Source organism: Mauremys reevesii, linkage group 7, assembly GCF_016161935.1.
Source record: "Mauremys reevesii isolate NIE-2019 linkage group 7, ASM1616193v1, whole genome shotgun sequence".
In the NCBI taxonomy this organism is placed as follows: domain Eukaryota; kingdom Metazoa; phylum Chordata; order Testudines; family Geoemydidae; genus Mauremys; species Mauremys reevesii.
The window spans coordinates 108000199-108014161 of NC_052629.1; the positions used below are offsets into that span (position 1 = coordinate 108000199).

General features: G+C 38.6%; 1 protein-coding gene across 5 annotated transcripts in view; it reads right to left on the minus strand.

Moving 5' to 3' along the window:
• The window catches only part of IFT122 (intraflagellar transport 122), a 48895-nt gene that overhangs the window by 11625 nt on the left and 23307 nt on the right, over nt 1-13963 (minus strand). For all 5 annotated transcript variants that reach the window (XR_005601336.1, XM_039547888.1, XM_039547891.1 and 2 more), the window contains 4 exons: nt 12258-12311; nt 8304-8465; nt 5209-5375; nt 3964-4135 (listed from right to left, as the gene is read on the minus strand). Coding sequence is in view for 4 of the 5 variants with exons in the window: in XM_039547888.1 (XP_039403822.1) it covers nt 3964-4135; nt 5209-5375; nt 8304-8465; nt 12258-12311 (555 nt within the window). In the remaining variant the exon portion in view is untranslated. The remainder of the gene's footprint in view (nt 1-3963; nt 4136-5208; nt 5376-8303; nt 8466-12257; nt 12312-13963) is intronic.

Genomic DNA, 13963 nt, shown 5'->3' on the forward strand with positions numbered 1-13963 from the left:
GTATTGACATGTGCACTGAACAATCACAGACTAAGCATAAATTTTTCAAAAGCACCTATGTGACTTAAGGGTCTAAGTCCCACTGAGTGTTTCAATGGGATTTACATGCTTACATTTCTTACGGTAAAATTTTCAAAAGCACCTAACAGCCTAAATCCAGCATATACTTCATGTTAAAAATAAGCAAACCCATAACCAAAAACAAGATTGCCAGTACAAACCACGGCCCCCAATCCTGCAATGCATGTGTGTAGGCAGACCCCTATAACCAAGTGTTGTCCTAATGAAGTCAGCTGGGTTTTGCCTAAATATAAATCTGATTATAGGATCAAAAGTCCCCACCAGGAAAGTGTGAATTCACCAGACCCAGAGTATACATAGGAAATTTCACTGAAATGGCACCTTCAAATTACTAAAACAACACAGCCCAAAATAAAAATCCACATTGTGAAAGTTCAAAAGGACATCCTTTAAAAACTGGAAGTCAAATCATACTGAGGAAAACAGACAGGAGCATACACTCTGCCAAGTCAAGTGTGAAAGTTTAATTAGGCAGACCAAAAAAGAATCCGAAGAGCAACTAGCAAAAGACACAAAACTAATTGCAAACAATTTTTGTAAGTATGTCAGAACCAGGAACTCTGCCAAAAAATCAGTGGGGCCAAATTTAAGTGTTAAAGGAGCACTCAAGGAAGACAAGGCCATTTTGGAGAAGCTAAATGAATTCTTTGCATTGGTCTTCACCGCAGAGGATGAGAGATTCCCATACCTGAGCCACTCTTCTTAGCTGACAAATCTGAGGAAATGACCCAGATTGAGGTGTCAATAAAGATGGTTTTGAAACAACTGATAAAGTCAAGTCATCAGGACAAAAAAGTCATCACCCAAGATTTCTGAAGGAACTCAAATATGAAATTGCAGAATTACTACAGTAGCACCTCAGAGTTATAGACACCTCAGGGCAGCGAGGCAGCTTCCTTCCCTGGCCTGGGCAAGTTTGTGTCCCCCTCTGGCTAGGATAAAGGGGCTGGGGTGAAATAGCAGGTTCCCCTCCCAGCAGGGAGATGTGTGTTGAAAATAGTGCCCCTCCTCCTCCCAGCACTCCGGCTTACAGGAAAGCAGCACAGACCCCAGTGCTGCTCCTGCTCTGGCTGCCTTGGACTGACAGCGGGGGCACACAACTTTGCCTACTAATCTCAGTATCTTCACTTCCTAGCTGTATGTGGGTCCCTCTCACGTGGTGGAGTAGGGGTGGGACAGGCAGCCCAGATGTGCCTACCTTTAAGATGCAATACAGGCACATTACTTGCTTTCCCCTCCCCACCCCCGTTTTGGTCTCTGCTGCTGCCTGATTCGTTACTTCCAGTTTCACATGGTGTCCGGTTGATCCCTCAGTCCGTAACTCTGGTGTTTGTATCTTTGAGGTTCTACTGTAACTGTGGTACATAACCTATTGCTTAAAACAGCCTCTGTACCAAATGACTGGAGGATAGCTAATGTAACGATTTTAAAAAAACATGCCAGAGGCAATCCGGGCAATTACAGGCCAGTAAGCCTAACTTCAGTACCAGGCAAACTGGTTGAAACTACAGTAAAGAACAGAATTATCAGACACTGATGAACACAATATGTTGGGAAATTGTCAACACAGCTTTTGTAAAAGGAAATCATGCCTCACCAATCTTTTAGAATTCTTTGAGGGCCTTAACAAACATGTGGACAAGGGTAATCCAGTGAATATCGTTTACTTCAACTTTCTGAAAGCTTTTGACAATGTCCTTCACCAAAGGCTCTCAAGCAAAGTAAGCAGTCATGAGATAAAAGGGAAGGTCTTGTAGTAACTGGTCAAAAGATAGAACTAAATGGTCAGTTTTTACAATGAAGAGAGGTAAATAGCAGGGTCACGTAGGGATCTGTACTGGGACCAGTGCCGTTCAGCATACTCATAAATGATCTGGGAAAAGGGGATAAATAGTGATTTGGTAAAGCTTGCAGATTATACAAAATTACTCAAGATAGTTAAGTCCAAAGCTGACTGAGAAGAGTTACAAAGGGATCTCACAAAATTGCGTAACTGGGCACCAAAATGGCAGATGAAATTCAGTGTTGATAAGTGCAAAGCAATGCACACTGGAAAACATAATCCCAATTATACGTACAAATGATAGGGTCTGAATTAGCTGTTACCACTCAAGAAACATCATGGAGTCATTGTGGATGGTTCTCTGAAAACATCTGCTCAATGTGCAGCAGCAGTCAAACAAAACTAACCATGTGAGGAACCAATAGGAAAGGGATTGATAATAAGACAGAAAATATCATAATGCCATTATATAAATCCATAGCATGCCAAACCTTGAATATTTCATGCAGGTTGGGTCACCCCATCTCATAAAAGATATTAGAATTGGAAAAAGTACAGATAAGGGCAACAAAAACGAGTAAGGGTATGGAACAGCTTCCACATGAGGAGAGATTAAACAGACTGGGACTGTTCCTCTTAGAAAAGAGATGACTAAGGGGGGATATGACAGAGGTCTACACAATCATGAATGATGTGAAGAAAGTGAATAATAGGCAAAGAAATTAATAGGCAAGTTAAAAAACAAAACACGAGGAAGTACTTCTTTACGCAATGCACAGTCAACCTGTGGAACTCATTGCCAGGGGATGCTGGGAAGGTCAAAAGTACAACTGGGTTCAAAAAAGAATTAGATACATTTATGGAAGATAGATCCATCAATGGCTAGTAGCCGAGATGGACAGGGATACAACCCCATGCTCTAGGTGCCCCTAAGCCTCTGACTGCCAGAAGCATGGACTGGATGACAGAGGTGGATAACTCGATAATTGCCCTGTTCTGTTCATTCCCTCTGAAGCATCTGGTACTGGCCACTGTCAGAATACAGGATACTGGGTTAGCTGGACCACTGGTCTGTCCCAGTATGGCCATTCTGATGTTCTCATGTTAAAGATTTCATTATTCTCCTTGAACTGTCACGCATTTGTCTCACAATTTTGTGTCATGTAGCGCGTATCACATTTACAAAACAGACATCTATGCTTAAATATTAGTCAAATACCCACAGAGACCCTTATCAGTAGGGAAGTATTAGTCTCATCCTGATTTTACAGATGAAAAAAGAGTGAAGCACAAAGGATTTAAGCCCTACATTTTCAAGAGTGGTGAATAATTTTTGGTGCCGATCTTGATATTTATAGCCTGATTTTCAAAGGCACTGAGCACCCACAACTCCAGCTGAAGCCAATGGTGGGTACTCGACAGCTCTGAAAATCAGGCCAAAAGAATCTCAGACAGGACACCCAGAAGTAGGGACCACTTTTGATAATCCAAGTCCAAGTGATTTGCTCAAGATCAGGTTGAAAGTCTGTGGAAGAGCATGGAAGAGAACCCAGTGTCCCGACTCATAGACATTAAGGTCAGAAGGGACCATTACGATCATCTAGTCTGACCTCCTGCACAATGCAGGCCACAGAAGCTCACCCACCCACTCCTGTAACAAACCCCTAACCTAAGTCTGAGTTACTGAATTCCTCAAATCGTGGTTTAAAGACCTCGAGGTGCAGATAATCCTCCAGCAAGTGACCCTTGCCCCACACTGCTTGTCTAGTGTCCCAATTCCTTGTCCTGTGCTTTAACCACACCACAATTTTCATTACTGAAACACTAGTGAAGAATTATTTTAAAGTAAGATTTTTAACTGTGCTTATTTAGATTATGAAAGAGTTAAAAAGAGTGGAAGGAAACCCTGTGGCTGATGATGTATGAAACTAATGTTTTCATAGCTCACTCTCCTAAAAATACCACATTAGTGTATTTTACAATGTAGCTTACCAAAATACTGAGTAAGCTGTATATAAACCTTTAAGACCAGATGCATTCAGAGGCAATATGAAATAGCAATTCTAAACATCTAAGTTTAGATATCAGAGTATTCTTACTTCTTCCCAACGCTGAGTTTCCACATGGAGATGTACCAGGGCCTTTAGGTCACCTATCTTCATGTAGGTTTCTGCTGCATAACCATGGTTGTCAAGTCTCTTAAAATAGTAGGCACATTTTGACAAAGGTTCACGCTCAGCTTTATCCAGTTTCCGAGCTATATCAATTAACCTAGAGACAGCAAAAGAAATGCAGTTGCTGTAGTAGCAGCAGCATTTTTCAATCTGCATACTTATTACATTGAAAAAAATTGAAATATTTCAATAGGTTATCATTTAAAAGTTACTATATTGATGACATTATACTATGAACTTATTGGGAAGTATTCAATGGGTGTTCAAAAGGCTTTGCAAACACAAGACCAATTCCTTACTCCTGTGAATAATGACTTCAATTGGACTAGACTACTCCATCACGCAGTCATATGAATAGGGGTTGTGGAACCAGGTCCTATACAAACCTCACTCAACATCCAAATCAGTATCCAATCAATATTACCCCCATTTTACAGATGGATAAACAGAGAAACAGGAAGGTTAAGTGCCTTGTCCAAGATCACAAAGCAAGTCAGCAGCAGAGCTAGGACTAGAACCCAGAGGTGAAATCCTGGCCCCATTGAAGTCAACGGGATTTTTGCCACTGACTTCGAAAGGAGGCAAGATTTTACCCCAGGAGTTGTGAGTCCTAGATTATTATCCCTTCATAGTTTAAAATAAAAGAAAGAGGCAAGTTCACATGAGTAGTTGTGCGCTACTGTGAAGGTTATTCTGAAGAGACCCAGGATGTGCACGTTTGGGAACAGTCTCATCTCACAGATAAATCCTTGCATATCCCTGCACTGTTTTATCCACTCTTTTTGTAATGTATCCATGTACTTACCCTCTATACCCAAATAACTTTTCTAACATAATGGAAGTTCATCTACTATAACTATAGGATAGGTAAAAAGAACAGGAATACTTGTGGCACCTTAGAGACTAACAAATTTATGTGAGCATAAGCTTTCGTGGGCTATAGCCCACTTCATCGATGGGGGAGCCGCGGCCATCGATCCCGCGCCATGAGGACGGGAGGTAAGTCGAAATAAGATACGCAACTTCAGCTACAAAAATAGCGTAACTGAAGTTGACATATCTTACATTAAGCCCCTCCCCAGTGTAGACCAGCCCTAAGATTCTGCAGAATGCACTAAGCTTCACATTAGACACTGTGATCTGTATCTCTGAGACAGAGCCAAAACATACATATCAACCCAGCCATGGTCTCCACTGATTTCTATGGCCTTCATATGTTCGCCTGCAGAAATGTACATCTCCACTGCTGCTTTTGGTTCATTGATATTCTTGGCCCAGTCTGCTTGTTTTGTGATTAGCATCTTAGTGTCTTTGGGATCTCCAGACCCAAGGAAATCCTAAGGAAGTGCAACAGATAACATTCTGGATTAAGCTTTCTGTAGCAAACATTGTGTTATGGTCCTAATTCTAAAGCATGTTAAGCAAAAATAACTTGGTATGGAAAAAACAAAGTTTAACACAACTTTGCCTCCTCAGCTAAAAATCACAGTACACAGAGCGCTAGGCACATATGTGAAGGCAGGAATGATTAATCATTAATTAATGCACTTGAGATTGTATAAAACAAGTGAAGATACATCTCTAGTCCCAATCTGATTCAAATCAGAGAAGATGGGACACCCTGGGAAGACCAAAGGAAGGATTATATAGAACAGTAACTCTGTTCAGAGGTACTATATATACACCCATTTGCTTTCATGGAAAGTTCTCTCACTCTGCTGACCAACCTTCCTCACTGAAGGAGACGTAAAATTTGATTTTTGCCTGTTCTTCAGGAACCTGCCAGAGAGACTCAAAAAGTAGTAGTATTGCTCTCAAAACAGTTCAGTCAGATCAAATCCAAGAGTTCACAAAGTCTCCTTTGCTGGCCATGAAGGCATACTTTAATTCTGTTGGATTAGTAATGGCATATCTTCTTAATCACAGGTGCTTAGCCTCGGGATGACCAGTCACAAAGCCATCAGAGGTTGGAATCTTCTCTTCAACAAATATAATTGATAATCTTGCAATGACATATAATATTTTAATGATGACCTTTTACAAGGACAGCATTTCAACTGCTCATAAATTAGTTGGGACTCTGAAATACTGGTCTAGTTGAATCTCTTACATAATAATGCAAATGCCATCTCTAGATACTACAAATAGATACTATGATGATGACCACTCTAGAAATACTTATGATTGATTGACAAATCTCCTCTGCTAGGAATAAAGTCCAGGCACCAGGACCCTTTACAACAACATTTGTTGAAATTAATGTGCCACATAAAGCATACCTGAACATTGCAAGACAGATTAAGGCAACTTCTGGTTGTTAACAAAACAGGCTACTGTATATTACAACAGCCCTCTAGTAATCATAAATATCACTTGAGATGTAAAAAAATTAAGAGAATGTAGGTGGGCAAGGAAGGGGGAGAAAAGACAAAAAACAATCCTCTGGCAGATCCTGAGGCAATGGAAAATCTGAACCACCAAAGGAGAACTTTACCAGAGTCAGAAGACCAACTAAGTTTCTTTCCTGAGCAAGCCATCCAAAAGGGGCAGAATTATGATTTTTATATAATATTTTTGCATGTGGAACATAGGCCAGTAAGATTTTGCACAAATTGATTCTGCTGAAGATAAAGAGCAACAAAGATCACTTGATCTCGTTTGAACATTAAAAAGCCAAAGCACAGAAAAGAGTGAAACAATATTTTGTCCTGTGTATTTTGAGTTCTAGCTCAGATCACTGAACTATATTAGAAACATAAAGTTCAGTTTCCTGAGCTGAAGTTAATTATTTGTGAATTTTCAGTAATTTGTAATCTGACATTCTGATGAAATGCTTATAGCCACATTTTCAAAAGTTTTCCTGAATTCCACCCATAGTACTGGTTTTCTAGCTGTAGCCAATCAGTGTCATTTCCAGTCATAAGGAGCCAGACCCTACAAATGCTTAATAATGGCAGGCATAAAAATCACATTTCCATGGATGGCAAGCAAGGAAGTTCTCCATTCAGAGCCCTCGTCTTTGTACCATCATCTATGGGTTTTCTTCATATGCTGTTAAGTACATTTATTTTCCTCAACGTGGAATTACTCCTGATAGGAGGGACAAGACTTTTTATTCTATACTAGTTAAGTGGCCAAGAATCAAAAAGATTCATAGGAGCAGTGATGGGAAACTTTTAGTCTATGAATTAGATTTATGTTTCTGAAGAGCCAAAACTCTGCAGCCAAAAATAGTGACAGTCAGACTTCCATGAGCAAAGCCCTACACAGTTTTTTAGTGCAGACTCCACAACCTGTTACAAAGAAAAAAATTTTCCATGAGCTTCATATAGTTTGTGTGTGTCATAGTAAAGTCTTTGTCCTGTGGTGTATAGAATGAGGCTGTGATGAGTGACGAATGAGACTAAACAGTGTACTCATTCTCAGGGATTTGATAAGAAAATACTATATAAAACTTGAAAGCCTAATAATGCTTTCTTATCACCACATAAAAATGCCACTTTTTTCAAACTGTGTACAATTTATTTCTGTATGGGAATGCAATTTAAAAAACATGCAAAAACCAGATTTAATCTCAGAAAGCAAATCTTCGGGTAAACAAAGATGAACTAGATTAGTACACTGCGCCCTTTGCAAAACATGTTAGAGAAAAACAACCATAAAGAGCTACACATTAACTCAAGATCAAACTGGAAGGAAAAAAAGATTTAAAAGAATTTTCTTAAAGTACAAAGATGTATTAGTGACAGGTAGATTCATTAATTTTTGCATGTAACAAGTTTTCTTAAAAGGAGAAAACTAAGGATAAAGGGCTCTTTCCAGTAAAGTAACATGAAAGAAGGCAAGAGATATAAAAATTAACTCTAGGCCTTAACTATATAATTTTCTATTTATCATTCCATCCAATCATATGGGGAAAAACCCACTCATGGTAACATCCAGGGGATGACACAAAATCACCCACTGAAAAACTAAAACAGCTTCATGGCAGCATATTGGAGAAAATACAGAACACAACACTGCTGCATCTGCAGATTCCATTTTAGAAAGGGGTCATGATGTACAGAGTTTTTATAAAGGAGAGGCCCATCTTTTTCACTTGTAAACCAAACAAATTTGATCTGTGGCAATAAACATGGACCCCCACACTTAAGTTTTTACACAATGCTTTTCAGAGTAGAACCATACTTTGTAAATGTTTATAGTTGCATTAGCATTACGTTAATATTTCTGTATTTAAATACTCAGTTGAAAACATTCATTACCTTTGCATAATCAAACATGCGTAAATCAGTGTACATATCAAGAGCGAGGCTCTCATGTCCACTCTTTCTGTATAGTTTAGCTGCCTCATGGAATTTTCCCTGGTAGGCATAAACATCTGCTAGAAATAGCTCATTGTTACTCTCTCCACGCTTCTTCCTCTCCTGGAAAAAATTAGGACAGGAAATATTCTAGATAGCTACAGGCAGGACACAGGTTGGAAATAGCCACTGAAAAGTTAAACTATTAGGCTGACTATTTTAACTATTAATAAAGATACAGTAATTAGGTCTCACCTAGATTTCTGGTTAATTCTTTACAATTAACAGATTAAATCCCAACGTAGTTAAAATTAAGGACAAACAAAATAAAATGGAAGGAAAAAACATGATGGAAACTAATTTTTACAGATTTCATATAGAAGTTCAAAATACTGCTATTCTTTTTTTTTTTAAATGAGTATTTGATAGAATCCACCATTTTCTCTAGTGGAAATTTACTAAATCAACTCAAAACAAAATCTAGCCAAACTAGCAATATATGCTCAGAAAAGGCACAACAATGAACAAACAATGGTACTGTAGGTCATAAACTGCCTCACAAAGTATGACAACCTGCCAGTGAATCAGAAATGCCCAGTAATACAGTGTGCCCATCATACATAAAAGCCCATTACCAGACACAGATATGTTCAATAACTTTGGAAACAGCTGCATATATTGTCCTGCCAATTAAAATGTTAATTCAGCAAAGCATTTAAGCCTATGTTTAAATCCATACAAAACCATGAAGAAATTTCTGGAGGTCAATAACTGTCTGCTTACATTTTAGAATATATTCAATATTTGTTCATCAAGTATTATAATTGGAAACAATAAAAAGTAGTATTTTCTATTCCTTAAAATGAAGGCTCACTTTCTGTATTGCTAGTGGATTATCACAGCAAGTACCATAAAAATGCCAATTTAAAAAAAAATTTAATACTTCATGCTTTGCATCAGGCCTACCCAAGCACATTTAATTGATACGTGACATTGGGCATAACATACAAGCTGGCTGAAATCCTATTACCTAAGAGACAAAGACAAGAAAATTTCAACTAAGAATTTCAAAGTCAACGCACAGTATAATCTAAAAAAAAAAAAACCCAACCCTCCAACAGTTTGAAAAAAATATAAATTTAACCACAAATGTATCCAATGAAACAGATTCAAGCTGAGAGATGAGAGTTGTTATAATTGATTGCCTCCTATCACAAAACATGTGTCCAGCTACCAGACAAAAATAACTGGCTTGTATACTATGGATCATAAGCGTTGGGGGTTAGGTAGTTAGGTGGGTGGGTGAATGGCTGGGTGTACACTACTAGAATACAAATAACATCTACATTTTATTATACCTACTCTAGGTATCTCAACTGCCTTTAAATACAATGACCATAGCAACACTGCACACAAGTTTCACCATTCAAAAGTTATTTTGATTCAGAAGAAAGGTTGGCTAGAACACCTTGGTTATCTTTAACTCTTCAATGTCTTATTTTATCTCTCATTTCTGCAGAAACAGATGGGGGATTTATGTGTATTTAGGTCATTTAAAACAAATGCTCCACTTATAAACCTTTTATCCTTCGGCAAATTGCCTCTCCCTATGCTCATGGAGTCACATGTAAGGTACACAGCATTCAGTGGGGGCAATTTTCAGTGCAGTGCACAAGACTTTATTCACACAATTTCCTTTATGCATATTATATGGATAAATCCCATTACAGTGATGAAACTGTACCTCAGTACAGTATATCCAAAAACAGGCTGTATGGATACACTAGATAGTGAATCAAATTGTGATCCTTTAATTGGAAGTCATAACATAGTTAATGCAATTCCCTTAAATGGCTTTCAGAATTTTTTATGGGTCCAAGGAAAGGTATGTAGTTTTCTATTTTGTCCATTTCTCTTTATCCATTCACCTGAACCCATTTTTTTTAAATCATGCCAATTCAAGTTAAAGCATGCCTACTTTTTACATAAAACTAGTTAATACCTATGTCCCCAAATTTTGAACAAAATTAAGCTGCATTCTGTAATATACGTTTCACATAACACAAGTTGTGGGGCAAATTTATACCACTCTGAAAATTTAGGGTGTGGGCATCTAGATTTATAAAATTATAATCCAGACACTCAGCTGGGGATCTGGCCTCCATTGACTTCAACGGAGATAAGCCAATTTACTTCTGCTGAGGATTTAGCCCTTGGAAATGTACATTAGTCTGTTTTGTATAACATATAAGAACATGACTTCCGTAATAAGATACATTATAGGGGGCAAAATCCTTCATCCTGTTGTATAAATTCAATCCAGCACTGCCAAAGCAGATACAACCAACATCTTTAAAGATCACAGTTATTAACTATGCTGATATTTATTTGACTGGTGTTGAAAGTTTCGTTTATACAATTTGGGTTAAAGGAATAATCCATCAAAGGAGTTTTTACACATTAAGTCTTTCGGAATTCAGATCCTTCAGAATTCTTCAGCGAGCTTGCCAGGTTTGGAGTTTGGCACTTGCATTACCTAATGTCCCCAGTCAGACAGAGGAATGTGTCACTGGTGTGAGGAATGCTTCATATTAATGCGCTCAGTTAGCCCCTTACTAACCTGTAATGGAGTCCCCATAAACTACAAGCAAGAGTAAGCAGTGATGCAGCATACAGAACTATTTCTATGAAGCAGGGCTGCCCCGTGAGCCCTGGCCCGGCAGTGGTCCATGTCTTCAGCCAGCATTTTGGCAGCAGGGAGGCCCTTCAGTGCTGCCAAAGACGCAGAGCAACTGAAGGGCCCCCTGCTGCTGAAGACCTGGTCCGCCGCTGGGTGAGTACAAGCACCGCAGCTCCCCCGCTTTGCCCTAGGCCCCCTGAATCCTCTGGGCAGCCCTGCTATGAAGGAACCATGTCAAGCAGACTAAAAGGTAAGCCTATGTTTATTTAAAAGGGAAGGATTGCTAATCAAATAAATACAAAACTGCAATGCTGCAATACTTTGGATAGGATCAGGAACAGCATCTATAGAAAGGAAAGAGGATGGAGGTGGCCAGAAAGTGTTTCCACTTCTCCCATGGATTCAGAAAAAATTAGGGTTCCTAGTGCGGCACTTCATCCTGTATGCCAATCATGGGGATTACGATAAACGTTTAACTGGCACTCTGATGGAAAAAGGACAGCTCTGCAATGCTGGAAGAGGGGATTATATTCTTCTACAAGGGGCATGCACCTCAATTAATATTTGCATGAGAAATTCCCTTTATGTCATTTCAGTGTAGACCTGTACACTTTGTATCATCATAATATCCAAGAGGAAAGTCAGAATATTGCAGAGATTCTTTTATGTATGTCTATATACATAGTTATCGTACAACTGAATTATATCAAGTAGTAGGGGGATGAAGGTGGCCTAGTGGTTGATCACAGCATGGAAGTCAGGAATCCTAAATTCTATTTCCAGTCGTCACTGACATGTCATGTGACCCTGAGCAAGTCATTTTACCCCTCTCTGTCAGTTTTCCCATCTGCAAAAGAGAGAGAATAATAATTACCTGCCTCCAGCAGGTGGTGTATGGTTTAATTAACTCATGCTTCTAAAGTGCCTTGAACAGTGCTGCAGCAGTCTACAGTAGTACACCAGTTATTAATTGGATATAGAAGTTTTCTCTGATTTTTCTTAAGAAGTTTTCAATATTCTCATATAGTTCACTTTCCTTGTCATATTTTTTCAACAAGTTTCAGTCATATGATTGGGAATTTGACTTAACACCTTAAGTCAGCATTTTTCATACATCCATCATTCCTTTAATAATCAGGAATACTGATTGTACAGAAAATCTTTCCAAAAGTAGCTTACTTAAGCTTAATTTATGTTTTTACATTTTATATTATATTTAACATTCTTTGTTTTACCTCAATGCTGCTGATCAGTTCTAGATACCGAAGATCTCGTACTCTGGTAAATGCCTGTTAAAGGAAAAAGAAAAGAAAAAAGTAGCCACTTTATTGGCCAGTAAGTTAACCGATTTTGTGTTTTATATAAATCAAGTTGTGGAAATAACATCAGAATAGACAACCAAACAATATATTTATCTTTGTGTATATTGGGCAGACTGAAAACATGTCTTACTTTCTGTTTGTTTTAGTGCCTACCTAATGGAGCTCTGACCATGATTGGGGACCCTGGGCACAACAATAAACAACAACAGGGTACTATCCAACCGTTTATTATTTAAAAGAAAGAGCACAGAAGGAGGCCAGCGGGCATATGCAGGTCAGTCCCCTCAAAGGACACAAACCACCAACTAAAATGTTGAACAGTTATATTCTATTTTAGGACTTTTCACTTTAATAGTTAGCATGCCACACTTTTAAGGAAAATAAGGAAAACTGTTCTGCTCATATGCTACAAGGCAGAACACAAGTAAGTGACAATGCTGATCAAGTATTCTACATATGCTTAAAGTTTTTATATCAACGACCATTTATTGGATCATTCTCAAAATTCAGTATGAAAGTAGAACAAACATATTACAATGCAGAGAGAGAAAAGAAAGTTAGGACAGGATAAGATAAAAGTACTGTGACACAGTGTAATATCCTTTGCCAATTAAGATAAATGTGCAAACCAAAGTCGCCGAGTGCCAAAGTCACCTATGGTTACAGCAGTTTAGCACTTACTTTTGACATACAATAAAACCCAGAAATTAAACTCTTTGGATGTTGGGATGTTCCAGACCTCTAACCAATTAAATGCTTAGGAGGAATACATATTCTGCTTACTCAAGATCAGATGAGGAAGAACAAGTCTTTAATGTCAAATTTTCTATAAACTGCCTTTGTTCAGGTTAATCAGCTCTAATTAAAAAGCGTGGTCTACACTGGGGGGAGAGGGGAAGGAGGGAGGAATCAATCTAAGTTATGCAACATCAGCTACGTGAATAATGTAGCTGAAGTCGATGTACTTGGATCTACTTATTGCGGTGTCTTCACTGCAGTAAGTTGATTGCTGACGCTCCCTCATTGACTCTGCCTGCGCCTCTCGCTCCAGTGGAGTACCGGAATCGATGAGGAGCGCTCAGCGGTCGATTTATCGCGTCTTCACTAGACGCGATAATTGACCCCTGCCGGATCGATCAGTCCGGAGGTAAGTGTAGGCATGCCCTAAGAAGATGACAGTCCTCACCTTCCACGGAGGCACTGAAAACATCTTCATTTTAAGAACTATTTGCATAAAATCATCTATAAAGTTGCACAGAAAAAGTATAGTCCAATGCCTCCATTTATCAGAAAATGAAAAATAAAAACGTTTAGCTTCCTATGAAATCTTGTGTCATTATGTAAAGGATGCCTATGTATTTTTTAAATAATTTTGTGTTTCATATTATATTGATGACACTATATTTCTTTTGACCCTTTTGTTTCACAGATGGTGGTACAAAGACTTTACTCCAAGGAAAACATGTACTCCAGCATCTCCCATTCCAGAGGCCGTTCCCAAACAGGGCTAGTCTAGCAGGAAGAAAGAAAATATGTGACAATGTCACACTATCTGCAAAGAACTGAGTGATAAAGAAAGTACAGTCTCCACTTTCAAAGTGACATGCTCTAAACAGGAG